The 27,258-nt window shown below is 34.2% G+C and overlaps 1 protein-coding gene across 1 annotated transcript in view; it reads right to left on the bottom strand.

The window, feature by feature from the left end:
* The window catches only part of LOC150102627 (papilin-like), an 843,028-nt gene extending 827,439 nt beyond the window's left edge, over nucleotides 1-15,589 (bottom strand). The window contains exon 1 of the mRNA XM_090399411.1: nucleotides 15,451-15,589. Coding sequence (XP_090255537.1) covers nucleotides 15,451-15,476 — 26 coding nt within the window. The 5' untranslated portion in view covers nucleotides 15,477-15,589. The remainder of the gene's footprint in view (nucleotides 1-15,450) is intronic.
* Nucleotides 15,590-27,258: the final 11,669 nt, after the last annotated feature.

The raw sequence follows: 27,258 nt of genomic DNA on the forward strand, positions 1-27,258 counted from the left end.
CTTTCCTTATTTGCAACAACTTCGTTATCCAGTTTTGTTCGAACAACACGATTTAATGAAGGTTACAGTGATTGAAAATGGCCATGAAAGACAACTCGTAGTTCTTAATAAGCCTAATAGAGAACAGTAAAAGACTAGTTCAGTGGGGACAATGAAATCGTTTTTTTTTTTAATTCTTGGCTCATAAATATATATACGAACAACAAGTCAGTATTTATGATTATTATGGTTACCATTAATTTCTGTTTTGAAAATCGCCGAGTAATATTTTCCTATCATTGTTCAGAAAATGTTGGTAAAAGTTCCTGTTACGAATCTTATAAAATCTGCTTATGTGGAGGGATGGTAAAACAATACAGAAAGTAATTGTAATCTGTAATTTCAAATTTCGCATCTTCATAATCCTTATGCAATCCATGATAAATACGCTATATCAATGGAACATTGCTAATACTAACAGAAATAATTCTCCAATTAATCGCTGCGCAGGCTATTAAAGATCGTAAACTAATTATGCCCTCGAGGCCTTCCTGGCGTTGTCGGTTTGCTGTCTTGCAGACGTATGCATAACTTGGACATAAATCAGCGCGATGCTCAGACTCGAGGTGTGTATTAAGTTGGATATTACCTGCAGGAAAGTTTCTTTATGAGGGATATTAATCTCTTCATCTTTCATCTATAATGTGTCTGCTCAAACTGGTTTGGTGCACTTGCTACTACCGTCGATGTCTGAGTATCGGCAGGTTTTTTGTCAAGCCATACAGCGTCTAACTCTCAAACGCCGTTCACTCCACTATCTCTAACGATAATAATTTCTTAGGGCACTTTATCAAAGCGAGGGAACGACTCGCTAAACTTGATTCCGATAGTGCGTGCATGGGAATCACTCTGGGAATAACTGGAAACATACGAAAGTGGTACGCCAAAATCTTCCAGGTTTTATGGGAAAATGAATTTCGAAAATTTCAAAAGTTTCAAGGCCGATGTAATCGAAACAGAAACATTTTAAGAACTTTAAATCCATTTTGGACTTGACAAAATTTCAAGTCTAAAATGAAAATTTATCCCTTACAATACAGTTCGGATGGTTTCAACAAGAATGATCATTTTTGTATAATTTCTTTCATCTCAAAGGATGCACGGAAATCTTAAAAGTCATTAGCTTATCGCGTGACTTTTTCTTAGAGGAATATGAGTTTTAAATTAATTTTATTTTCAGTCATTTCTGAAAATAATTCCATAATTTTGTATAATCACAGTTAGTCATTTTATATACTTATACAAAGCATGATAATTAAGTGAAGATGGAATGGTGGTCATAGCAAAATTTCTCAATATCAAGTATAAAACATGGCGCTAAAGATTACGACTTTCTTGTTAAAACGAAATTGGTTTTAGGCAAAAGCGGAACATTTAAGGCATCTACGTACTTGGAAATACAGAAATGAAGTTTAGCCTCTTCATAGGTGAGCGTTGAAAACAATATTAAATATGTTTACAAATCATCACAACACAAAAGAAATGCAAACCCGATGAAAGAAGGTTAAGAAATTACAATAAGAATGTAGGCGAAAAAGTATTTTATTATTTATTAATTTTGTTATTTTTATATGGAAGAGTTCATATTAAAGGGTTTAAATTTCTCGAGTACTAAATATGTAAAATAAATGGCCAAACCTCATTGATTTAATGAGGTTTGATCGGATTTTCTAAGCCTGACAACTTAGTAACTATGGTGGGCCCAGGATCTCGGTATGCTTATGAATCTCTTTGGGTATGCAAGTGGCATCCCATGCCGGTTAAAGCGGTTTAGTGTTCTGAGAGCATTGACTTGGCATGTGTATGACACTGCCCTCTTTTGGCCACGCCTAAAGAAAAACATAGCAGAAATTATCTTTTCAAGTGCAAATGGATGACAATGTGATCATTTATCGGATGGTAAAAAAGAAGTGAGATCTCCTAAAAGTAACAGAGAAAAAAATCATTAACTTATTTCGAAAAAGAAAAAAATATCTAAGATTGTACGACAAAATTTAACAAACGTGAATTCCACTTAAAGAAACACATGTAACATACCAAAATTCATTTTACACTACACCAATTCTGCAAATTGGTGTACTGTAAAGCTGTAGGACACAGTAACGCAGGTGCGGAATTAACTGCAAAACAACAAAGCAATTAAATTTTGGTTCAGTGCTGGGAAATAATTGTGTGTGAGGCAGATAAGGAATTAATGTTGCAAAAAAACTGATTTATCAATGATAATTCATTGATAGTAAAACTATGGGGGAAACTTTGTTTCAATTGATGGTAAATAAGACAGAAGATGCTTTTGCTAACATTTACCTAAACTTAATGATCAAAAACATGTGGAATCAGACAAACTCACCTCTGGCTTGTTTTGATACAAGATTTGTGTGTGTGTGTGTGTGTGTGTGTGTGTGTGTGTGTGTGTGTGTGTGTGTGTGTGTGTGTGTGTGTGTGTGTGTGTGTGTGTGTGTGTGTGTGTGTGTGTGTGTGTGTGTGTGTGTGTGTGTGTGTGTGTGTGTGTGTGTGTGTGTGTGTGTGTGTGTGTACTGTTACCCAACACTGCAGTAATCTAATGAATGAGGTGCAATTTCAAGTTACATATGATGTTGGGGAAAATGGCGACTCACGGGCCACATCGACATTGACAAAGAGATCGACGCATATTTTTTTTTTGTTGTTGTTCAGAAATGATTGTCTTCAGCCAATCAGTTTTGAAGTAAAGCAAAAGAAGTAAGGTGTTTTCTCTGAAATGTAATCTCTACCTCCTCAGGGAATACAGTTGATGCACACACACACACACACACACACACACACACACACACACACACACACACACACACACACACACACACACACACACACACCTAGTCTTATATAACTTATCTTACTAATCGTTTACATGCGACTTATCTGACATATTAGCCTAAGTGGACTATACTGTGAAGAACTGCATCTGCGTTTCATATTATTAGCAATAATATTTTAAGCAACAGGAACCTCGTATCTCTCTCTCTCTCTCTCTCTCTCTCTCTCTCTCTCTCTCTCTCTCTCTCTCTCTCTCTCACACACACACACACACACACACACACACACACACACACACACACACACACACACACACACACACACACACACACACACACACACATTAGTGAACATGTTCTAAGCTAGCATTGCTAATTCCCGGGACGATATGTTTAAGACTTCCATACATCAACTATGCTTCGGTCACTTTTCCTCATTAAATAATAATAGTTCTTATTTTAGCGTTTATTATAAATTCTGATTTATTTGTTATAAGTAATGCAGATGTATGGCTGACTACCTACCCCCTTTGGAAGAACAAAAGGCGTTAAACGATTTTTTTAAAATAAACTGACTCAAATAAAAGAAGTAACATCTATCAGCGTAGGTTTAAAACACGCCAGAAAGTAGCTGTACCAAGGTCTCTCACTAAATTTCTTTTACACTGTTCTGCTATTCTGAATACTATCAAAAATACTTGAGCAACAAAAAATATCTTTTAATGAAACTTAAAAATAATGAGAAGCACTATTTTTTTCAACGTAAATCTAGTTTCTAGTGTTATTTCAATTCTGTTTGAGTGCTTCTTTTCAAATTTTTAACTTGAAAATCCTGCCTTGTTAGTGCATGTTCCGTCACAGAAGAAAATATTCCGTCCCATAATTATATTAATTAATCATCCTCGGCCTTTTGAGAAATTATTAACGACTGTGACACCTCATATTTTAATAATATATATAAAGTATATAATTAGGAGCCACTTAAGTAAATTAAGGATACTTTATTCATTACATTGAATGGCAATTATCTTTAAATTTTTTCTTACAATACTTTTCTTTCCTCCCTTCCCCCCTCTAACGCACACCTACCGTGTAACACATAAAGAGAAAATTATTATAGAAATAAGCAGTAAGCTGCTACTGGTATCATAAGCCTAAGTAAATAACTCAGTTACACATGACGTTCATACAAATTCATATTGCAAGGGTTTTGTTTATTTCCCTAGGTTAATTTTCTTCGGAACTGCTCAGTCTTCATCCTGATGCTTTCTTATGGCACCACACTGAAGATATTTTGAAACCCAGTTATCAACCAGAAAGTTAATAAAGTCATTTTCTGTTAACGAATGGAAAATACTAAACATTTATCTCAAATTCACAAATATAACGGCCATACGTCAAGTATAAGAAACACGCATAGTGCTATAATATAATGGATGGCTTATTCAATTCATCAGAAGCTCAACTCGCAAACTAACGTATATGCATTGCTGGGAAAAATAAAAGAGGTAATGAATCTTTGGAGGGGAAAAAACCGTTGCTATCATACATCGATGTGTGGTTGTGCGTATGTGTGTAAATAAAAAGTAAGATGAAGCAGCAGAAAACTTCACTACAGACTGCTCGGATCAATAATGAGTTAAGCCTTAAATTAAGTAATAATTGGTCTCCTTTCACTAATCATAATTAAAATGTGTTGGAGAGAATGTGACCTTTTCTTATTAGGATGTTACTAAAAAGAAAAGTATGTGTGTTGCTGACGCGTGGCATTGTCCTACTTTTATGAATTAGAGCTAAAGAGAAAAAGACCTAAACACCCACCGCTCATCAAAGAAAAATAAGCTAGAATTAGTTAACTTAAGGATGCGGTTACCTGATTCGTCGGATGAACAAAGTGTGTCATACCAGACGACTATTACAGTTATGAAAAACGCGCAGAAAGCAGGAGTGAGGGACTGAAGTCCAAGAGCAGACTAATTCTTCAGCCTACACCATCCGGAACGTGGCAGACACCAATGCGGATGTTTGTTATAGGGCGGCGAATTGACGCAGCTCCGAAGTTGACACTTGTCATTGACACATAATTGCATCTAACACCCAAGACTGTTTTTTTATTATTTTTTTATTTCTCCGGCTGCATCTAATTAGGGAACACAGACTAATTATAAAAATGCTAACTCTCTTTGTCGACTGATTTATGATTATTTTATAATTTGTTAACAGTAATGCAAATAAAGATCTTTCGCATTAGCCTTCGTTTTTAGTTGAACCGAAAGTGATAATTCAAGAATCGGGACAGTGTCCCAAAGCCAAATAGTACTGCACAGAGTCACTGCCTATTAATTACAAGAATCATTAGAACCAAAATTTGGTCTACTTTTAATTCTGGTTCTGAGTTGAATATTATCCAGCTGAACATGTGTAATCAACAGATATATTGAGCAGAACCCAGCGTAAGAAATTTGAAATTTTAAATCCAATAAATGAAAATTAAAATCGAGTACAGTACTCTGAAAAAAAAAAAAAATAAATAAATAAAAAAAAAAAAAAAAAAAAAAAAAAATATATATATATATATATATATATATATATATATATATTTTATCCAGTTATTGCTTGTACTGAATTTCTCCTAAAACTACGATTATTTGATTGAAAGTTATCACTATCAAATGGTATATAGTGGATAAACAGTTTAACTTTTTTCCTATGTCATGTACTGTGTTTAGAGATGAGTTCTTATACAACCGAATGGTAAACCGTCTGCATTTAAAAAATGCTTGCAAACTCCTGACCAGAGAACTTAACTCATATTAGAAGAAATTAATGAATTAGAAAATATGTGTACTGAGAACCACCTACGCTGGCTGATAAACAACAATTTCAATAAATATCATTGCTACAAAACTTGTTAACAAGTAATAATTAAAAAAAAAAACAGATGTTAGGAAATAAAAACTGCATTCTTGCAGAGAAAACAAGTGATCAATCAACGTTCAACTCCATTACTTTCAGTGTTAGGCATATGTTGTTCCAGTGATGGCTAAGCAACTGGGATTAATAAGTTAGTTTACTCCATTCCCATAAATTCACATGAATTTTATTTTTTCTCTCTCAAAACAACATGCAAGGCTAAGTTGCATAGTTAGAGAAATAATTCCGTGTAAGGCTGGAAACTAAATTTTGCCTGGGAAAAGAAATCTCTAGAAAATGCGAACTCAAGACTTTTTTTTTCTTTACTACAGCCGACTAAAGCGTGATGAAAGCACTCAGTTACATATAATAATCCTGAAAACCAAATTGTAACAATTTCTCTCTCTCTCTCTCTCTCTCTCTCTCTCTCTCTCTCTCTCTCTCTCTCGAGCACACTCAGAATAAAACTCCCAAAACTTTTGGTGCAGTTATTAACATTATACCAATATAGCGAATCTGAATCCCAAGTGACCAATCGAATTCAGATCATAAATGGAAAACTGCTATCTTAACAGTCGGTCCTGTTAAGACAGATATACCAGCATTTCTTTAATCATATGAACAGGTGTTTTTCTAAATACCATTAAATATAACATTGGATAGATTGTCTGAAACCTTCAAAGTGATACTGTGAAAGTATTGAGTATTCATTTCTAAAGGGGAAAATTAACATCTTGTGGCCTCTATACCCATGTTTTTTAAACTGCAATAATATGAAAGCTAAAAGAAGCATAGTGCATAAGAAAAATCATTTTGGGTTCTCTTCTGATTTACTTTTTTTTTTTCTTATTTTGGAAATCATCTACAGATCACTGTGACCAAAAAAAAAAAAAAAACTCAGTATTAATTACGTCGAAACTCCTGTACAGAGTTTTCCCATCTCGCTACCTTTCTTCCGCAAAGATAAATCCGTATCGATTATGGATAACGATTATGTGTAAATATATGAAGTGTGTGAGACCTATGATTGATTACAACTATCTCACGGAAGTGAGACAGTAAGTACAAAGCATTTCAAAAATATGATTCTGATGAACTTTAAAAAAAAACGCGTTAGCAGATTAATCAGAATTCCAAGTTGCACTCCTGCATAAGAAGCGCGCTCTTGAAGTTCTCTAAACGAAGTTCCTGTGTGATTTCCAGTGATAACACAAGAATAATACTTTCCAGGAAGTAGTTTAGCAAAAATGTTCGTTCCCCCCCCCCCCAACAAAAATATAACATTTCAAGAAAGTACAATGACAAAATGAAAACAATAATTGTTGGTCAATTATTACAATCAATAGAAATGACTAAAATGTAATGTAGCAGAATCACCAAACGAAAGCTCCTTTTGTTAACCTATGAATATATTTAGTTTCTCCCTCAAGCCTTGAGGGTCTAAAGAATGCAGGTAGACACCTCTTCGCATACTTCCTTCAGAGGAAGTGAGCTACCTAATTACCAGTTAACCACAACCTTTGTGCCGACGTCCCCAGACATTTATTGGCATTTATACGATCTTAATGCCAAAGTCTAGACTGCGGTCAGCCTTTGCTCTACAAGTTCCCTCCCAACTCTGAGCCTGAAGGGGGTTGTTGCACCATTTCTTCCCATACCTAGAAGTGTACACTGTCGGCCACTCCTGTACCCTCTAATCTCCTTGAACAACAACACTACACATGAATGGGTGGGGTGTCGATCCTTCCATGAGATCTCTATCTCCCCCGCACTGTTGGGATGGGACATGCTGATGAGAAAACTTGTCGCTGTAGGTAGCGGCTTCCTTTACTAACTTGACAAAATATTTTCTACAGCAGACCAGTCTGGTAGAATGAACTGATTCAGTTCATTTGTAAAGTAGAAAGTGAACCCAAGAGCATTCAAAGTATGAAATCTTTACGGCATATGACCCCCGCCCTTCTCCCATCTTGTCTCTAGATTCTTCAAACATCATAGAAGTCTCATAACACAGCTAGTTGCTACAGCGTGGAATAGGAAACTAGGTTAATTACCTATGTAGGTGGTTTTAATTTTTTTTCCCCCTGTATTTTGACTTTGAAACGTCTTCTCACTTTACATAAGAAACGAACGTTTTCTGAATTCAAAATTCATGTTTTCTGAATTCAAAATTGATGTGATCAAAAAATAAATAAGTAAATAAAATAACAGGAAATTAACTAAAAGACTTTTATGGTGTCATCCTGAAAGACGCCTCCGTTTCTCTGACGGCTATAAACTGCATTTATATATATATATGGAAAAAAATATAAAACGTTTTTAATTTCCTGCTGGATTTCTCGGAATATCATTATCTTCTACACATTGCTTTCAAGATTGCAAATTTAGCATGGGATCATCAAGGAAACTTATTTTTATTTATTAATTTTGTTTAAGAAGAAATGCTGTGATTAAAAAAGCGAGGAGGCCAAAACTCGTTCAACGACATACATATCTCCTTGCTGAAATAACGGAATTAATTACAACTTTCATACTTTCATTCTGAGAATATGTTTGTTGATGAAGCTCTCGGTTCTACGTAAACCATTTCTGAAATCGGAGTTGAATATTTTCATATCAGAGAATATCTAGTTATACACTACAACAGCAAAATAAACAAGACTCGGAATTTAAAAAAAAAAAAAAAAAAAAAAAACTATTTTCTTGACAATTTGCCAAGTAATTCATCTTATAATGTTCAAAACATAATTAATCATTTTCGAAAAATTTGGTCCCAAAGAGCTTTCAGTATCCCTCAAAAAAGTACGTCGACAAATGAGAACGAAAGTAAAATGTCAGTATTATACACAAATTGATGAAGCGAAGATATTTGTAAACCATGCGTGAAAATTGCATTAAAATACTGTTCTTTTAATGCAAATTAGACGAGTTTAGTAAAAAGGCATTTGTTTGGTCTAATTAATCTGGCCAACAAGTACAAGACAGAATAGCTCAATACCCACTTTCACCCTAGATAGAGGTATGTGGCTGGCCAGTTTCACCATACCCAAACATTCTGATTTTAACACCAGATGGTCAAGGCGTGACGTGATCCATCAGTGGATATACTGACATAGTGTAATAAGGGTGGTTAAGGAATAATTTTCACGGCGTTTAAGAGTCAAAGGAGGAGAATGTCAGTAGAGAATGATCACCTGACTGATAGAGATTATTCAACCGATAACCTCAAAGTAAGATTTATTGAGCACATCTCGAAGTCGAGAACATACCACTGATTACTCTAACATCGATTACAAAACGCATCATACTTCTTCTCAAAAATCACAAACACAGAAGGCTCTAGACACCACATCATTTATAGACATGCACATAACATTTCAAGTTTACAGCGCACAATATCCTAAACACGAAAAAAAAAAAAAAAAAAACGAACGTGAAATAATAATTGTTTTGAAAAATTCATTTCACACAAATAACGAAAAGAGAGTTCGATTATAGTGACAGCAGTGTTGATTAAAAATCTGAAGCTGGATCTTCGACTCCTTCCCACCTTTTAAATGGTCCTCAACTTTTAATCAGCTGATTTCACTTCAATACAACTGAGCCTTGCCTACACTGTTGATGCTGCAAATCATTAGTCCTTCGACCTCATTGCAGTACTACTATTTCTTCTTTCAGTATTTCAACCCCACGTAACAGAAATGTTGTAATCAAGATTGCCATCACAGTCAAAAACAACAACGTGTTCAACGGGACACAGATTTGCCTGTACAGCGCTGTCATCTGACGATGTTCGTTCTGAACGACTCGTGAACCACGCAACCAGTCCGACAAAGCCGTAGAGAGGCCGATCACGAGCGTTATTAACGTACAGGTGCTCTAAATGTCTTAACGCAAATTATAGCCTATACAAAGGAAGTAATGGTGTTCCTGCTGCCGGGATGCACTACCGCCTCGTGCATGGTACACTAAGGTGATGGTAACATCTCCCGCACGATGAATACAAATCAAGGTTATGTGGCAGTCACCTCTCACTACGTGTGGAAACGAACTTTCCAATGCTCCATATCCCTATTATCATCACGCGGATATATTCATTAATAAATCACAACGTGTTGCAACTCATACGTGATGCTCCAACATTTGGCCGATCATTCTCGACCTGGATTTCAACTACCACGCCTACGCCATCTTGCCAGCTCTCTTCCCTAATCCTGTTTTTTTTTTCTTTCTTTCTTTCCCTTCAGAGGCCAGATTACCGTCAGATGTTTTTTGACCCCCTGTTAACGGTAGGTCTTGCATTCTAGTTCCTGCAGCAATGTGTGAGCGTGGGCGAAGAGGTTGACAGCATCATTCTAACAACACTGCTGGCGAAGTACCTTTCAGTGGGCCGTAAACCATGACCTCGGAGCTTAAACAGTTTCTAAACCCCACATAATAAGTTGATTTTAGTTAAAGGACTAATTAATACTCGCCATCTGTTGGTAAGAAAGGGCTAGCTGCCGCAATTAGATGCTTGTGAAGGAGCTGAGTAATCCACCTTAGTTGTGGCGAGTAATCGCCACAACTACGGATTTCATGGCGTTGTTCTCAGCAGGCATTTCTGTTGTTTACAAGGAAATAAGTTAAGAAATAACTTATTTTCTTGTAAATATGTTCGCTAATATAGGCAGTTGATTAGTAACGAAAGCCTACCTGCATAATTTCGATGTACGATGAAAATGTTTAGCTATATGAAAGATCTAAATTTTATATGACAACGATTTACCAGAAAAGAAACACAAATATCAGACCAGTGGCAAACAACTTATGGCAAACAACTTATAGAATAATGATTATCAAATAAAGAAGGGAGGTGACAATCGATAAATAAATATCGATTGAATAATTTTAATTCATAGTGAAAGCATTCTCTACGAAAATTCGAATTTTTCACATTAGAAACACAGCAACTTATCATACCCGGAACATTTTAAAAATCACTTACAATATTTTAAAAAAATGGTTATCATAAAGAAATCCCATTAATTGCAGGAATTAAATTACTGAAGTTATAAATAGAGATAAACTTATCTGGAAATTTTAAAACGTCAAATTTTTTTTCCAGTTGTGCAATACACTAACGCTCTGTACAACTCTGCGGTAGAGGAAAACTTCCAAATGTTATGTTGCTATTTGCTATTCTATTCTTGAGAGACACTTGTGACATTAAATTAAGAATTATAGTCTGTTATAGAATTATAGTTCAGATAGTCTGTTGGTTTCAGACTGAAATATTTGGCAAACATTAAAATATTCTTGTGTTAACATGTTTATAATTCTTAATCTGCTATTTGCTATGTCGTCTATTCCTGACTGTTGTTGCAACTATGCAACATAGTTTACGAGAAATATTTATTGAGCGGTAGACGAGAGTCATCTTTTATTTATTGATCAGAAAATATGCGACTTTTATGTGGCTGTACCGTATATTAAGGAAATAAAGCGTTTATGATATGTTATACGTTGGGATATTTTTATATTGCAGGAAATGTTTCATAAGAAGGACGCCGTGAAATCAGTAAGAAACTTCGATTAATTGATGTATTTAGAAAGATGAAATTCTTTGTTTCCACTCAAAATACTACTATTCTCCGTAAAAGAAGATAAAGATGTTATCATGTAACAAGTCAAGAAAGACAATTTCCTTGAAGGAAGTTTTGTTATTCGAGTCTTGGAACTTCATATTTTTTTCCCTTTTGTGTGTTTCTTTTGGTATCGATAAATCAAACCGCTGCCATCAAGTACAAAGTAGTAAAACACGGCGTTTAAGAGGAGTTTCTAAAAGTTTATAATCGCGAAGGAGTAAAAATATACGACGCGTCAATATCCTTAGGTACTTTGTGATGACACCTACTGTGAATGGTTCGAAAAACGGTCCCCGAATAATAGCTCAAACTAGAGCTTAAACAATGCAGTTATCTTCGAGCAATGCGACAGGGACATATACCTTTTCTACATTTCATTCAGCCAGATATCATTGCGAAATGAGTTTAATCTTACTCATAATCTCTGACACAAATATGGGCTTTGCCTGCAATTTTTCTCATGATTAGTTTTTTCTGTTATAAGATTGATGATGACTTAAACCCTTCAGTCGTGTCCTACTGAAGAGTTAAATCATTTTCAATAGTAACATCGAATTATATTTTGAAGAACAAGCAAATGAAACTGGAGATGAGCGATTGAACAGCAGGGGAGGAGGATCCCCCTACTTTTATACAATCATACAAAATGGAATCATAATTAAGAAGAAAAAAAAATCAATATATTGGACACATTTCACGAATACGCTTACCATAAAATGTGAATACGTGTAGTTTAAATAATTGAGGTTTCTCATAATGCAATCTTGTTTAAGTTAATATTAATATAAATTCACCTTAAACAAGATTGCATTATGAGAAACAGCATGTTCTAAGATTAATTATTAGTTTCAGAAACGGGAAGAACCTGCTGTCTCCTCATGGGGCCGATTAACCATTGAAAATGCGTAGATAAAATTCCCGTATCTCTGACAAAATTTTAAACTAGGCTTTGGCAACCAATGGGCGTGTTGTATTTTCCCTCCAAAGGCGTAGTCCGTATACCGTGAAATCACTGACCGAAGCTATGCAAAATGCCTACAAGTTATTATTAAATCGGCGGTGTAATCTTTTACCGTTATGCTATGAATTAATCAAAACTTTATGTTAAAAGGCAAACTAACGACGTCTCTCCTATAAAATAAAGCCTTCGCTGAATTCATAGAATCGTTACATACAAGTTAAACATGAAGTTTAAAACCAAGATTCAAAATTAAATCAAATTAAAATCCAAGATGAATTAAAACTTTATTATTTAGCGGAGAAAAAACGTGGGTTTTTTTTCCTCCTCTGAAAAATCATTTCAGAAATATAGAAACTACATTTCATTCTAGTCAGGCATCAATAAACTCAAGTGTCCAGAAATTCTTTTAGTGTAATTGCTTCCTTCACTTCCTGGAAAAAACTAGCTTGAAATGTCATCCCCCAAAGACATAAAAACCCGTCACCATTTAGAGGCTGGCCGAAAACCGAAGCAAGGCGGTTATTAACTAATTCTCTTACTTAACAAAAAGCAGGCTGGTAGCCTCGACGTTCAGATTTAAGTAATGGACCCCCACATAGTCTTAGAAAAGATTGTATTTAAGAGATTGGAAGTTTAGAAGGAAAGGAATGAAAAGCGAGTGTATGTTAAAATTCTACAAATAAGACTTGTAAATCCGATATCAGTTTCTCATGAGGTTTATTATGATATACAATTCTGACCTAATAATTGTTGATATCGTTTGGTAAGCTCTTCAGGATCTGATAGGAAAATAAAAAATAATCTAATATCAGAGATAAATTCAGTTCAAGTACTAATGTATACCATTTTAAATGCGAAAAAAAAATTTCAATATTTTTTTTTTCTGAAACGGATTTGATTACTGCCATAATTGTGGATTTAACGTATAAAAAAACTGTTGCTGAAGGCTTTTAGATGCGTTTCTTAGAATAACAACATATTAGATTCGTTTCATCTGTCCGTCCACAAGCATGCTATTACGGGAACATGGTGGATGGATTTTACTAACATTTGTTATTCAAATCCGTACAAAAATTCTGGGCAATTTTCCCTTTCTTTTTTTTAAAAAAAATCAGAACTGATAATTCTGCATTAGAATTATTCCGGAAATTGGAGTGAATTTAACGAATTTAATTCGTGAATCCTTTCAGATTTCGTTTCCACAGGACCATGTGTAACGGCAAAATTACTCCAGATTTATGTTTAAGCTAAGAACAGGTTATGTCATATACTTGATATTACCTGAGGCGGTTGTGGACCATTTGAAAGGGAGCAAAGTACCACTCGACAGAGTTCTTTGAAGAACGTGAATATGACAAAGACAATGTGTAGTTCTCGCAAAAACAACACAAATATACAGTTGAAAAAAAAATTCAGCTTTGATCAATTTTAAATTATATCGTACGTAAACAAGTTAAGAGTCTGTTACTGGAATGGGTGTTTCATATGAGGACATGTAGAGGTGCAATGAATTTCGTTTTTGAACCAGCCTTCAGATGTTTTCCTTCCAAGTCATAATTTCCGTTTTACTGCGAAAACAGAATAATATTTTTGTTGTTGTTGTTGTAACTGAGTAAATTTTATTAGTAAAGCGATCTGGAATAACAATAATTCCTCTTGATAGAAAGTATTTAATGAAATTTGGTATTTAGAATCGCTATTAAAATTGGTCGATTCGGTTAAGCCATTTTAATGGCAAAATTACGCTGAATGAAATTATACCTATTATTATTATTATTATCATTATTATTCGGGCACCTCCATGTCCGAAGATTCTTCGCGGGAGACCCAATCTATCCACACAATCTATCATACCTCTCCATGAACTCATAAACAGAAATTCGAAAACAAATATATAGTAAAACGGCTTTAGTTTAGAATTCGATTCAATTCTTAGGACTGAATGGTCACTATACAAAAATGCACCTTTTTTTTTTTATGATGGCAGTCATTTCCTTAATGAGTAAATATTCATTTCATAATACATCTTGAACACTAAACTGGAGCCGACTATTAAAGTTATATTTGGTATTCACAATGTCCAAAGAAATTGCTTAATGTAATAAATTAATGTAATAAAACACAAAATGATTAATGTAATAAATTCTTCTCCAAAAAAGATTTTTTTTTTTTTTTTTTTTTTACTACTGCGTATCATAACACATCGGGGTAAAGACCAGAATTTTCACTTGTGATCTGAACAATGGCACTATGTTTCCAATCAGGTTTTACTACTAGTCTCGAGAACAGTGGATGAGTACACAATTTCAACGAAATCAGTTGCGGCTTTCAGTGGTGAATCTGAAAAAACTCACCTACGGCTAGATAATGTTGGTTATTAAACTGACGGTTACGAATTCAATCCAGCAGCCATCAGTTTAATACCTATTCATTTCGTTAGAACAACAAAGTTTTAAACTTGGCCTTCATTTATCTAATTAGGCGAAATTGAAATGACAAGCACTAGAACACACCACCTTAAATTTACTTATGTTCGCTATGTAATAAATTTCAACGATTTCTTGTTGTTTCAGAGGAAGTAAAGTTGCATTCAAAATGCTGAAAAATCCAGAAATAACTTCTTAACTGACTTGAGCAGAGTGATCTCCATTCAACTAATTATTCTAATTTCCTTTTTTATTTCTTAATTTCAATTTCCCATAAATAATCCAGCATGCTTTGAATTTAAACTGTATATGAAACACATTTTGCTCCAAACTACACATAACCGGCGAGAAAGTTATTCTTCCTCGGTTTCGTTTGAAAAGTAATCAATGAAACTGCGTAAAATTATAAGAACATGTCATGGCTTCGTTTTCCGAAAAACGTAGACCACTGCGCGACTGGAAGCATCATTCCGTCCGACATGCGCTTCAATTGTAAGTAGTAATCACTTAAATTAACAAAAAAAAAAAAAAAACTATGAGGAAGTGTTTTTTTTTTAAAACTGGTATATATATAGAGTAGGATACTGCCTACAGCTTACTGTCCGACTTCCCTCTTATTCCATTACGTTTTTCAATAGAATCTGATGCTGCGGGAAGAAGAAGAAAAAAAAAACAGAAAGAAAACTCACCTTGAAACCATCGCAGTCTGCCTCATGTCGGTTGCCCAAAGCTGCTTGCTCCGCGTCGCTTGTAATGAGAAGCTGTACCGCCGAGGTTCACACTTTCTCTGGCCACGTGGAGATGACCGTGACGTGCTTTGACACGTGTTCAGAGAGAATGGGCAAACAATAAAGTTGAATGAGTTCGAGATGGTTACCTGAACAACGCTGGAAGCACCAAGGACGCAGGCATAAATGTGCCTACTGCTGCAGAAAACGGGACTTGTACTCCCCTGTGACGCTCGGTGGTTTACAACTTCCCGGCGCCGGCAAATGGCCAATAAGAAAAATGTAAGATCCGACCAATCACAAGTTTGAAAAGTAGCGTTCTTTCTTTTCTTTGCTTTTTTTTTTCTTTTTTTATATTTTTATTGTCGCTGTTTTTATTTCGCCGTCCTGTCTTCTTTAAGGAGTTATACCTCGCACTAAACCATTATATTAAGCTAATATAAAGTTTCGTCTGTTCAACAACAACAACAAAAAAAATTTCTCCGAACTTGCCCTGGGCTCTACTTAAACGGTTTTGTTTCGTTCGGAATCAAGTTCAGTATAAAAAGAAAACAATTAAAATTCAGTGGGAAAAGAGATGCAGAGATGGCGTGCGCGCCCTCCAAATGTTTTGCGCCGAGACAAAACATTAATCAGACTACATGAGATGAGATAATAAACGAAGAACGCCTCTTTGTTTCTAATTTTTATGCAGAGATAGTTTCCTCAAAACACAATGTATCAATGGGCGTTAATAAGTAAAATAAACTTCTTCTTTTTTTTTATTGTACTCCTATTTTCGTTTCGCCTCTGACTTTTCTGCTCCTGGAGAGAGGCGCACCCTCCTTAAGGCACTGCTCACGTGAAGGATCATCTTCACGCGAGCAATGCAGTGCGTGGATGTTCATACTGTAACCAAAACAACTGGTAGTCGCTTTAAGCTAAACCTGAAATTAAACTTAAAAATTGAGTCTTACATTGATTGTCAATTTTTAAGACATATGACTATGGCATCGTTTAGTTATGTAAAATATTTTTTAAGTCCCTTCAGTGCCAAGAAAAATTCCGTACATTATAAAATTTATAGCCTACTGGTGACGGAGAAAAACATCACTTGCAGACTCTTTGTGGTAATGTGTGTACCTCACGTGCCCAAGTTCTCATTTCGTTTTCAAAGAAAGGTTTAGAAAATTTTCCTTGAGGCACAGTCCCGATTAAGAGCGAATTGTAGTATACATAAACAGGGTCAGTCACCCTGTGTGTACAGGCTGCTGATCACTCCATTATTGTCGTGTGTAACTATAGTCTCAGCAACTATTTTATTTGCATTAAGGGTTAGCATGCAACCATAAATCTACTCGCATAAAGATGACCTAAATCCCAGCAGGGACACTCTTTGATGCAACAGAACTGTCGTCGCTGTGGCATAGCATCAGTGTCTAGAAAACATAACTAAGCTCCAGAATGTTTATCTGCACTCTTTAAAAAGACGATTTCTATGCCTCTAGATTATTTTATTCCAGACAGATTTGTGTGAATAATATTTATATCAGTATGTTTTGAGCAAAGCTCTTTCTCTTTTATTGTCTTAACAGTACAATATGATGTGATACAGTGATGCTTAGAGAAAAACTGCATCACAGGAAAAAAAAAAAAGATTTTCCTATAATGGAAAGCGGAAGAGTACGATGTCCCTGAACACACACACGCACACTGACCATGGGATAATGTCCTTGCCTAATACACAGCTGCTCTACCGGTAGCGTGAGGAAGGGTTTCTTATTACGAGGGTAACTTTAGTATTACTTGGACTTAGAACCTTTCAAGAAATCAGATCCATTGACTTCCGATCATGTTCTTTGATATGAAAGAAACGTTATTTGAACTTTAAACGTGTGGACAGACTTATGTGTTCGTCGAACATGTTGTTTATTATTTTAACGGTATAATAGAACACAGAAACTAAGTAAATAATCAAACTAAGTTTGATTATCTACTGTCTAAATAAATAATCAAACAAATAAACTAAGTAAATAACTAAGAAATATCAGCATCAAGTTAATAAATTAATTATTTACTTAGTTTCTGTGTTCTATTATACCGTTAAAATAATAAACAACACGTTATTTGAACTTGTCTGAGAGCCGTTATTTGCATGGGATTATTTAACAAGACGCATTGCCAACGACTAGAAACTTAATAAAGTGCTACTAATTGACACTTCCATTACTCATCAGTTCAGCATATCACCTATATTTCCTTATTTCTTTATATTAAATCAATTTTAATGTTCTGAAAATAATGTACTACTTCTGAAACATTATTTTTGTTTCTGCTGACACAGTCAGTGCCTAGCAATCAATCAAGACAGTTCTATAAATGTCTTCGGCTTTTGAAACTGGACAATGAAATTTCAGACAAAATATTTCTGATCATCTGAATTTAACTGTTACACACACACACACACACACACACACACACACACACACACACACACACACACACACACACACACACACACACACACACACACACACACACACACACACACACACACACACACACACACACACACACACACACACACAGTGTCAGAAAGAAAGATGGAGGAGAAAAGTGTTAAACGACTGCGCGGATTTAACTGTTCAGCGAGAACCACGAGAAGGAACATGGTGTTAGATTTTTTGTTTTCTGAAGGAAACCCCCTCCCCCCCACAAAAAAAGGCTCCTCTTCTTGGTCACTGTAACTAAAAATTATTAACATAATTTTCACAAAAATTATGAAAAAAAAAACATCAAAGGCTTAGCGAAAGTTTTCACAATAAAATGAAACCAGAATCGGGTTTGATAGCTTACTTGATAAATAATATATACAGGAGCCGAGTCAGAAACAGAAAGATACTATCCGTGTATCAAATTGCGGGTATCACAGCAAACTTTCGCAAGTTGTCTCGGTACTGCAACTTCAAGAACACCATTCTGAACAAGGCGCATTTCGCATTACTTTATTTAAGACTTAACTACATGACAGCAATTGATTCAAACCACTTTGGGTTCTCATCAGAAGAGAGATAAAACCTAACAGAAACTACGTTTATTTCATTTATTTGCAATATACTACTGGATATGACTATCTATTAACAGTCATTTTTTCAAGTCTCAAATAACAAAGCTTTTACTAGATAAGGGGAAAAAATCCAATTAGTCCCGCATCAGTCGTCTTTTGTAAAGTTTCCAGAGAGTGACAGTGAAGGCATAAAGCAGAAAACGCATGATTTGCATAACCCCTTGACGAGCGGTAGCAGCTGTAATCAGTCAGTGTTAAAAGGCGTCAAAAATAAAATTTTCACGTGCATTTTTAATGTTCCTCTTCCCTGAAGTGGTTATTTGGAATTGTCTGCATAATTCTGGATCCAAACGAAGAACTTCACCCATAAAATAAAAGATTTACTATTCCGTAACAGAAGTAATTTATGACTAACTTTGAACAGGCAATAAATTGTGCCTGATATTCAGCATCTTACAAGCAGCGACAGTGGCCTCTCGTTCTATTTCTTTGGTTCGATCCCGAACATGCATCCAGACTAATGTCTCTGGGCGCGCTAGCGATAAATTGTCTCACAGAACAGGCACCCTTTTATGTATCCTGGAATCTCAGAGTTGAGACCAAGATTTATGGAGATAAATTCAAAGAACGAAGTACGAAATATGTGCACTTTTTCAAGATACTTAGAAGGTTTTATTCTTTTTTTTATCAGTGATTGAAAAGAAATCTGACATAATCAACAATTCGAACAGTCGTTTGAATACACACGTTATAAAAATCTAAGATTCCTAAGTTTTTATCCACATTATTACTATTATAGGACAAACTTTGAGAATAGAATAGAATCTGCAAAATAAATTTTTCAAGAAGAGTAATCCATGAAGGTCTGCAAGTCAATACCAAAACTTCATAAAAATTAATTCAAAATATTATAGAAGTTATATTAATTATATTATACTTATAATCCCATTTAAACGGAATAACGCAACATTCTTCTCTGCCTAATAATAATGACTAAGTTAATATTCCTCCTCATACGTATATTAGGCCTAGTGGCCTGTTACGCTCGTATTAGGCATGGCCTATTACGATTTGTAACGGCGATCGAGGATAAGGTGGTTAGCCCTATGTCTCCCAGTGTATCCTGTGTCTGTAGATGCGTGTGCTCACGGGGCCGGTTCAGGGGGGCGAAAAAACCCAAGTTTAAAAAATATGAAACCGGCTACCTTTAGTCGAAAGAGACCAGATAAAGGTTCCTCACGTTTTGGACGTGAATCGAACCCAGGTCTTTGCGACCAAAGTCTCCGTGGCTTCGTCTATATCGACTGAGCCACGGAGGGTCTAATATATACTCGACTATTAAATTGTTTTAAATTTTTTTGTCTTTGTTTTTACACAAATGTGGAATTTCTCCCACTTCAAAATATTTATTTAAATATCAACAGAATTGGAGATTCTCCGAAAAACTGCAAACTACGATGCGATGGCTAATACATGTTTGAGAGTTTCTTCTCATCAAGGATTAGGCATTTTCTTATTTTGATTCACTAGTATTTCCGTCTTGAAATTTCTCTCTCTCTCTCTCTAAAAACCCTTTGGTCTATATTCATCCACTTCTCTTGGTAGTTGATATCATTTTACTATAAAAGTTGCTCTTTCATTTCTCTCAACATTTCACAACCTTTTCATTTAAATTATAAATACGTAACGCGCGCTCCTCTCATCCTCCTCCTCTCCTAATACAGTACATTCTTTTTTTTTTTTAATTATCTAATTTTGTGCAACCTTTGCTTATAAAAATCTCATTTAAGCTGGGTTTCTGGTCTTTGTGTGTATCCTTTTCTGCATATCTCATAAACTTGTTTATTTTGTTATCTATGTCTTTTAAGTAATGATTATGCCACACGTCCTAAGCATTTTATCTTCTATGACTATTTGATATCTAATATGATTTTCATCTGTAAATGCATGATATTCGTTTTCCTTTGTGAAATATTTCGCTTGTACTGTTGGCTCATTTTATTAAATTTATAAACTAATAATTTAAGTTGTCTTCATTATCTTGTAATATCATTTGATCATCGGCATAATCTCTCTCTTAATTTCATTTGTCACTTGATCTTAATTTTAACTGTATTTTTGTATCTACATACAAACTTTGCATAGCTTGTACAAATATATTGAATAGTCTTTTCCCCCCATCATACTCTATAACTTTTCTGTATATATCAAAATAAAAACTAAATGTGTCTAAAAATTAAATCTTGTCTTTTTTTTTTTCAATAAGTCGTTTTAAAACAAATATTATATCTATACATGGTATTCCTTGTCTAAACCATTTTGTTCTTCTGAGATTAAATTGCTTGCAAAATTTAGAACTAAGTCTTATTCACAATTTTACTACATACTTTATAACCTGTATTTAATAAGCTTGTTTCTCTAATTTTTACAATCATCACAATCTTGTTTCTTAAATATGGATGTAGTAAAATTGTTGTCATTAGGTTGATTAAAGCTAAGGATACTTTACATTTTCTCCAGTAGTTATTTATGAACATTAGAATACTTAATGTTAATACTTCCAAAGCTCTGTATTTATGTCATCTAATACAGTTGCTTCTTGGTTTCTTATCTTCCAATTGAATCGGCTCTTCCTATACTGATTCCTTCACTGCTGCTTTCTATTAATAAAAATTATCCATAGCATAAATAATGGTCATATTCTTTCCATTTTTAATTTTCTATTTTGCTGATCTGTGCTTTTATCTCTTTCTTTGTTATTTAATTTCCCTAATATTTTTACGTGATATTTTTGCTAAAGGTATATATCTCCATTTTATTAAAATATGAAACATTCTTGATGAGCTGTCTTTACCATGGTTTTAGCTATATTTCTTCTGTTTCCTTTCTTTCTGAAAGTATTAGTCACGAAGATATATAGAAAATACTATAAAGAAAAAATATATATTAGTATATATTGTATTTTCTATATATCTTCGTGACTAATTTTAATTATTTTTCTTTTTAATATTTCATTTTTCTTTCCGAATACCTCAGAAGCTATTATCTTTCTTAAAATTTTCTATTCTTCTATATCTTCAATTATTTTGGCTTCTTATAGGATGTATGCGATTGGTGTGATACTCTAATACTTAAATCTTGTAATGTTTATTTCCTTTTTACATTTTTATAAGTATTTTTATCAGCTAAAAAAAAAAAAAAAAAAAAAAAACGGCGTTAGCTGATTTTTTTTTTTTTTTTGAAATATTTCTATTTAAGATATTGCGCTAAATAATGATAAACAAAGACTTCATTTCCTCACTAAACATGTACATCGTTTACAGGTCGAGCTAGATGAGCTAGTTTATGATTAGTACTGTAATGACAAGGTTAATTATAAATCATGTTTCCCTGACATTACAAGTGCATTTATTTATATCCTTGAATAAGTGCATTCAAACATTTTCAATAATTTAAAAAAAAATTATTTTTAAATTATTGAAAATGTCAAAATCTAATATAGTTCTCTGCCGTTATTATTTATGCAAATTTCTTCATAGCTAACTATAACAAGTGATATTGGATTATTTCCAACTCCAGTGCTGAGGTCTCCAGCTACAACAAAGTCATTTTACTGCATTGATTTAGTTGTTTCTGTAGCTCCTAATAAAATTGTTCAGAATACTTTTATCATATAATCCTGTAATATTTAAGTAGCTCCTATTTGCTTTTAATTTAACTATTATAACGCGATCGTTTACGAAGGTTTACTTTCATATTTTATTTTTCCATTTATTATCAATTAAAATGTCATCCTACTTGAAGCCTGATATATTGCTCTATTTCACTTTAATTTTTTTTTTGTTTCCGTTATCAGTACTATATAAATATTTTGACTAGTGTACTAATATTTTCTTTCTTGTTTTCCTAATTCTAATTTCTCTGTTATTTTAGTTCTTACATTCCATACAGCTACTTTCAGAATATCCGAGATTATCTTTGTCCTTTTATCTTTTGCGAGTCGTAAGCAGTCATTTCTCTCTATAATTTCTCATTTGAAGCTTCTGCGTTATAGAGTTTTTATTCGGTAAGGTAGCTTTAATCAAAACCTCCAATCTGGAAAACCAGCCTATGGCACAGACGCCCATCTGCTGCTTGCATAGTTCTTGAGACTATTGGTGCATGCAAGCTTCATTATCGCATCTAGCGATCATATCATGAAGAAGGAGCTTAAGAGTTGCTGGTGTAAAATGATTTTCATGACAATCTCACCAATGAAATATTATAAACTTATAACATTTCGTCGAGCCTGAAGAGTTCAGTTGATTTCGGCATGCCCTCTGGTTGGAATTCGGTCTAAGACCTGAAGAACGTTTATCAGAGCTTTCCAACTGAAGGTGAGTTACTCGGGCTCATACGAGAGTGGAAGACCCGTGTTTTCGGGAGGAAAAATCGTGTTTTCTATCCCGCACACAGGCAAATTTTTTCAGCGCTGTCGATAAATAGTGCCAAAAGAAGAAATTGTAGAGAGAGAGAGAGAGAGAATAGCTGGGACTGTAGTAGCAAGGAAATGGATCTCCCACAGCCTATCCAATAATAAGGGTAACTGTTTCTTTAGGAATACTGTAACGTCGATGTGGATGTGTTGTGAAGAAGAATCATGTTGCTAAATAACATTAGATTTGCTATCTAGTAGTTGAAACGTTAGTCAAATCTTCCACTGGATGAAATCTCCAATGTTGTCTTGTGGTCATCTCATTTGAATTACATCACTTCTCCTTCATGTTACAAAATACTTTTTGAAGTTCTAATTTCGAATGTAGTTCTAGTTTTTAATATTTTAGTGTGGGATTTATTTCTGTCTACATGCCCTTTTTTGTAAATAACTTTTGGAACACACAGATCATTTTTATCCTCTGCAATGCATAATCATCATCATCATCGCTTATTAATATGTATCCTAAAGAGTATGTATATATATATATCTAAGATACTATGCTAAGTCCAACAAAATTTATCACTACGACCGTCTAAGTTCAACTTTAAATTAAAATTTGAAATAATAAGTGGAAGAAAAATGTTCATAGGAAGGACACTTGACTTCATATAAACTAATTAATGCACTAATAGGGAGGCGAATCCTGCACATTCTGTTATATCTGTCAATTGCGTGTATTCATCTATTGGCTTCTCTGTTTTGTAGGATGAAAAACAGTAGTTTCGGAGAGAAAAGCCTGAACACCGTTGATCATTCTCCTTCTGGTTGAAATTTTCTTAAAATTACAGATTCTTCGCATTCTAGACAGGATTCGAACCATCATCGAAGTTACGGAATGAGAGACAGTAACTCTCAAAGATATAAATCGTTTGTAAATAGCATTTAGTTTCTTCTTATTATAAATAAATCTTTTTCAACTTGAGAACTGATAAAAGACTTAAAATAAGCAGCAGTCAAACCCATCCTTAAAGGAAAAAAAAAACGGGTACGCTAATTATAAATGAATCTCTGTTATACAGTTTGTTATTTGAAAAACAAAACACCGAACAAGCGTGCTCAAAATTTTCTGAATATATTTATAAAGGGATTAATACGACAAAAAATGAGGAGCAGGTTTTATGGAGGCACAGAGGCATTCGAGTCCATCAATAATGCTACATTATTCAGAAAAATGTACACAGTAGTGATTAATGGGTGATGCTGAACCTATGGTTTCAATCATACTTACAAAAAAGAGTTATTAATAACAAGGTGTTATTAATTTCGACAACAAGCAGCTCAAATTAATAATTCCTTGAACGACTAACAATCCCAAAACGAAAACCAAAAACACAGTTTTAGTTCCTCCCCCCACCCTAATTCTCATACTTACCAGATAGATTGCATCCCACTTCTTGTGACCCGCCCCCTCAAGAAGATATATGCTTAACAATATTAGTGCATACATGTAGTTCACAATTAGAAAAGAAAAATCATATCCATATCTAGTCTGTTACTAGCCAATTAAAATACTTATTATATAGATGGCCTCCATAGCTCAGTTCTTACGCGACAACACCTTTTGGAAGGAAAGACATGGATTCGAATCTCTTCTATGACACGAAGAACCTTTGAGGGGACTTTTTAACTGAAGGTAAATTAAATGGCTTCATGCAGAGGGAAAAGAAACTTCCTCCTGGAAGTTCAGGTTTATCATTCGCGTATTCAGGCGATGCAAACTGGCTTGAGAATGTTGTGGTTTTGAAATTACGGCCAAAGCAATTAAGCCTATGACCGGCGTATAAGGATCACATTGCCTGTTTTGCGAGATGAAAAAACCCTGTTGCCTCCGCATGAAACTTTCCTGTAAATGCACGCAACTGATAGACATAACAGGCTATAGGATTAACAACCTATCATAGCATTAAGTCTGAATGAAACCAAATATTGAAATATTTGGTTTCATTGAAATATTGAAACATTGTGTTTCTTAAATTTTTGCAGCTACTCTATTATGCAATGATATATACTCAAGAATTTAATTTGGAATTGCAAATTACTCAATTTACATAACAAAATATTCTAAAATTTTCAATTTTAAGCGTACTGCATTTAATAATTCTAGTTTATCCCTTCTTAATGTTAGGGAGTTTTATAGCATGCTTATATTTTTACATCAACATAAACAATGAATTAGTCTCGGGGATTATCAACGTATCCTCAGGCAGGATGATCGATGACTTATCTTCTCAAAGCAAAAAAAATCCTGCAGTGCATTTTTACATTACTTACATCAAGAATCATTAAGTCTCTTAATGTAAAACTGACGGATAAGAAATTCTGAAGCAGAAAAGCATTTAAGAAAGAATTGACTGGTTCTTGAGCCAGTAAATAATGTACACGGTGCACCTCTTTCACCAGAAATGGGAAAAGAGTTTCTATGTTTTTTATTATTATTTAATGCTTGTTGAATCATTTTGCCTATATATTAATTCTAATTACCACTTATAGTAAGTAGTAATTAGAATTAATTACTATACAGAATATTTCATGCATTTAATTTAATTGACATAATGTTACCAGTATAAGTTAATAAGGAATATTAGAAGGATCACATCGATCTCTTAAATTCGTGAAATTTAAATTTACATGTAACTTTAAATTTCATCATTGCTGTGTGTGTGTGTTATATCATTTACTGTTTCGTTCTCGTATCTACAAATGAATATTAAGTTTATTGGGTTATGTTCATACACGCTTCTATGAAGAATTTAATTATGTATATTATATTATATATATATATATATATATATATATATATATATATATATTTGCGCAAGCATCATAGTGCAGTGTATTCCTTCGGTCTCAGACTTCAGCATTCAGTCTTCTCAAACTTCCAAGTGGGTTTACGGGATGATGTAATGGCAGTTTTTTTGTGTTTTTTTTTTCTGAAAAAAGGGTGAAAACAAGTATGCACATCGCAAAGATGATGGAATGATATCCACTAGGCTAATGAATTTAAAGCAATACAACAAACAAACATTCAAAAAAGGAACACATTGATAATATACTTCGATAAATCAATCAACTTTAATTATCTTTGTTATTATTCTTACGGGATATAAACTTGTTTTTAAATTCAGTCTTATTATACTCCCGAGCTGCCGAAGTTTTTTTTTTTTTTTTTTCATCATCATTCTTGCAAGTTTGCGTTGTATGATGGGCTTTTGCTGCTTATCAATTCATTCCGGTTAGCAATAAATCACCACTGTTCTCTTCAAATGCGAAACTTTCTTAAGCTTGAACACTGGATACAGGTAACCTTTTGGTATTTCTTATTCCTGTTGAGAAACGATAAGAGAGAGAGAGAGAGAGCATTTCTAACGTGCGAGCACATTCACGTTCCTTGCAGCGTTGACGAAGTAAGCCTCTTATCTATTGTATATGAATTAGCATAAAAATAGCAGTATTACAACTCGTATTCATTTCCTTATAGTACCAGGAAAAGTACATACTTCGCCAGTGACGAGTCCTGCCACTGACGTCAACACAGGATAATGAATGATCAGTGATCAACTTCCTTTCCTTTTTATTTTAAATAAACCGGTACAAAAAGTGCCATCGAAGGCTGTAATAGTCTGGTACTGATATTCGTAGGAAGCTTCAAACATTTTCTGCCTGGTTTTGTTATCAGCTATGGCGTAGAAACATTAGCTTATTCGTTAATGCCTTCATTAGCCATGAGAACATTTTTTACTAAATTTACATTATAACGAGTGGTGGACCACTTCGGTCCTTCGAAGACAGAAAATTATCTCGCTTTTTATTTCCACTACAAAAAAAAAAAAAAAAAAGTTTACGTGCGGTTATGATCTTTGATGTTATAAAAACCGTTATCAGGAGATAACTGCTATGCCATGGGTAACCTTGTTAACAGTAGGGTGTGTATCCCATTGTATGACATCAAAAAAAAAAAAAAAAATACGCGCTTCTGGTACGTCTTGGTTGGTTATTAGTAACAAGCCAGCCTTTATTCCAACGACAACATTACAACAAAAGACATTTTGTCTGCGACATTCTCAGCCTTGAAAAACCAATTTCTCTTTATGAACGTAATCATCACCAAAGGATATACGGTGATGAGAGTTGTCTTGTAATTATAGCACTGCCTCTCTGCATGGGAGACTAGTCTCACATAGTTTAACAAAGCTGTCTTGTCGGGGACAGGCGAAAGTGAAATAATCATTCTGGTTTCCACCACCTT

This window comes from Typopeltis vanoorti, chromosome 10 (genome assembly GCF_054136105.1).
Source record: "Typopeltis vanoorti isolate ZY-2024b chromosome 10, IOZ_Tvanoo_1.0, whole genome shotgun sequence".
In the NCBI taxonomy this organism is placed as follows: domain Eukaryota; kingdom Metazoa; phylum Arthropoda; class Arachnida; order Uropygi; family Thelyphonidae; genus Typopeltis; species Typopeltis vanoorti.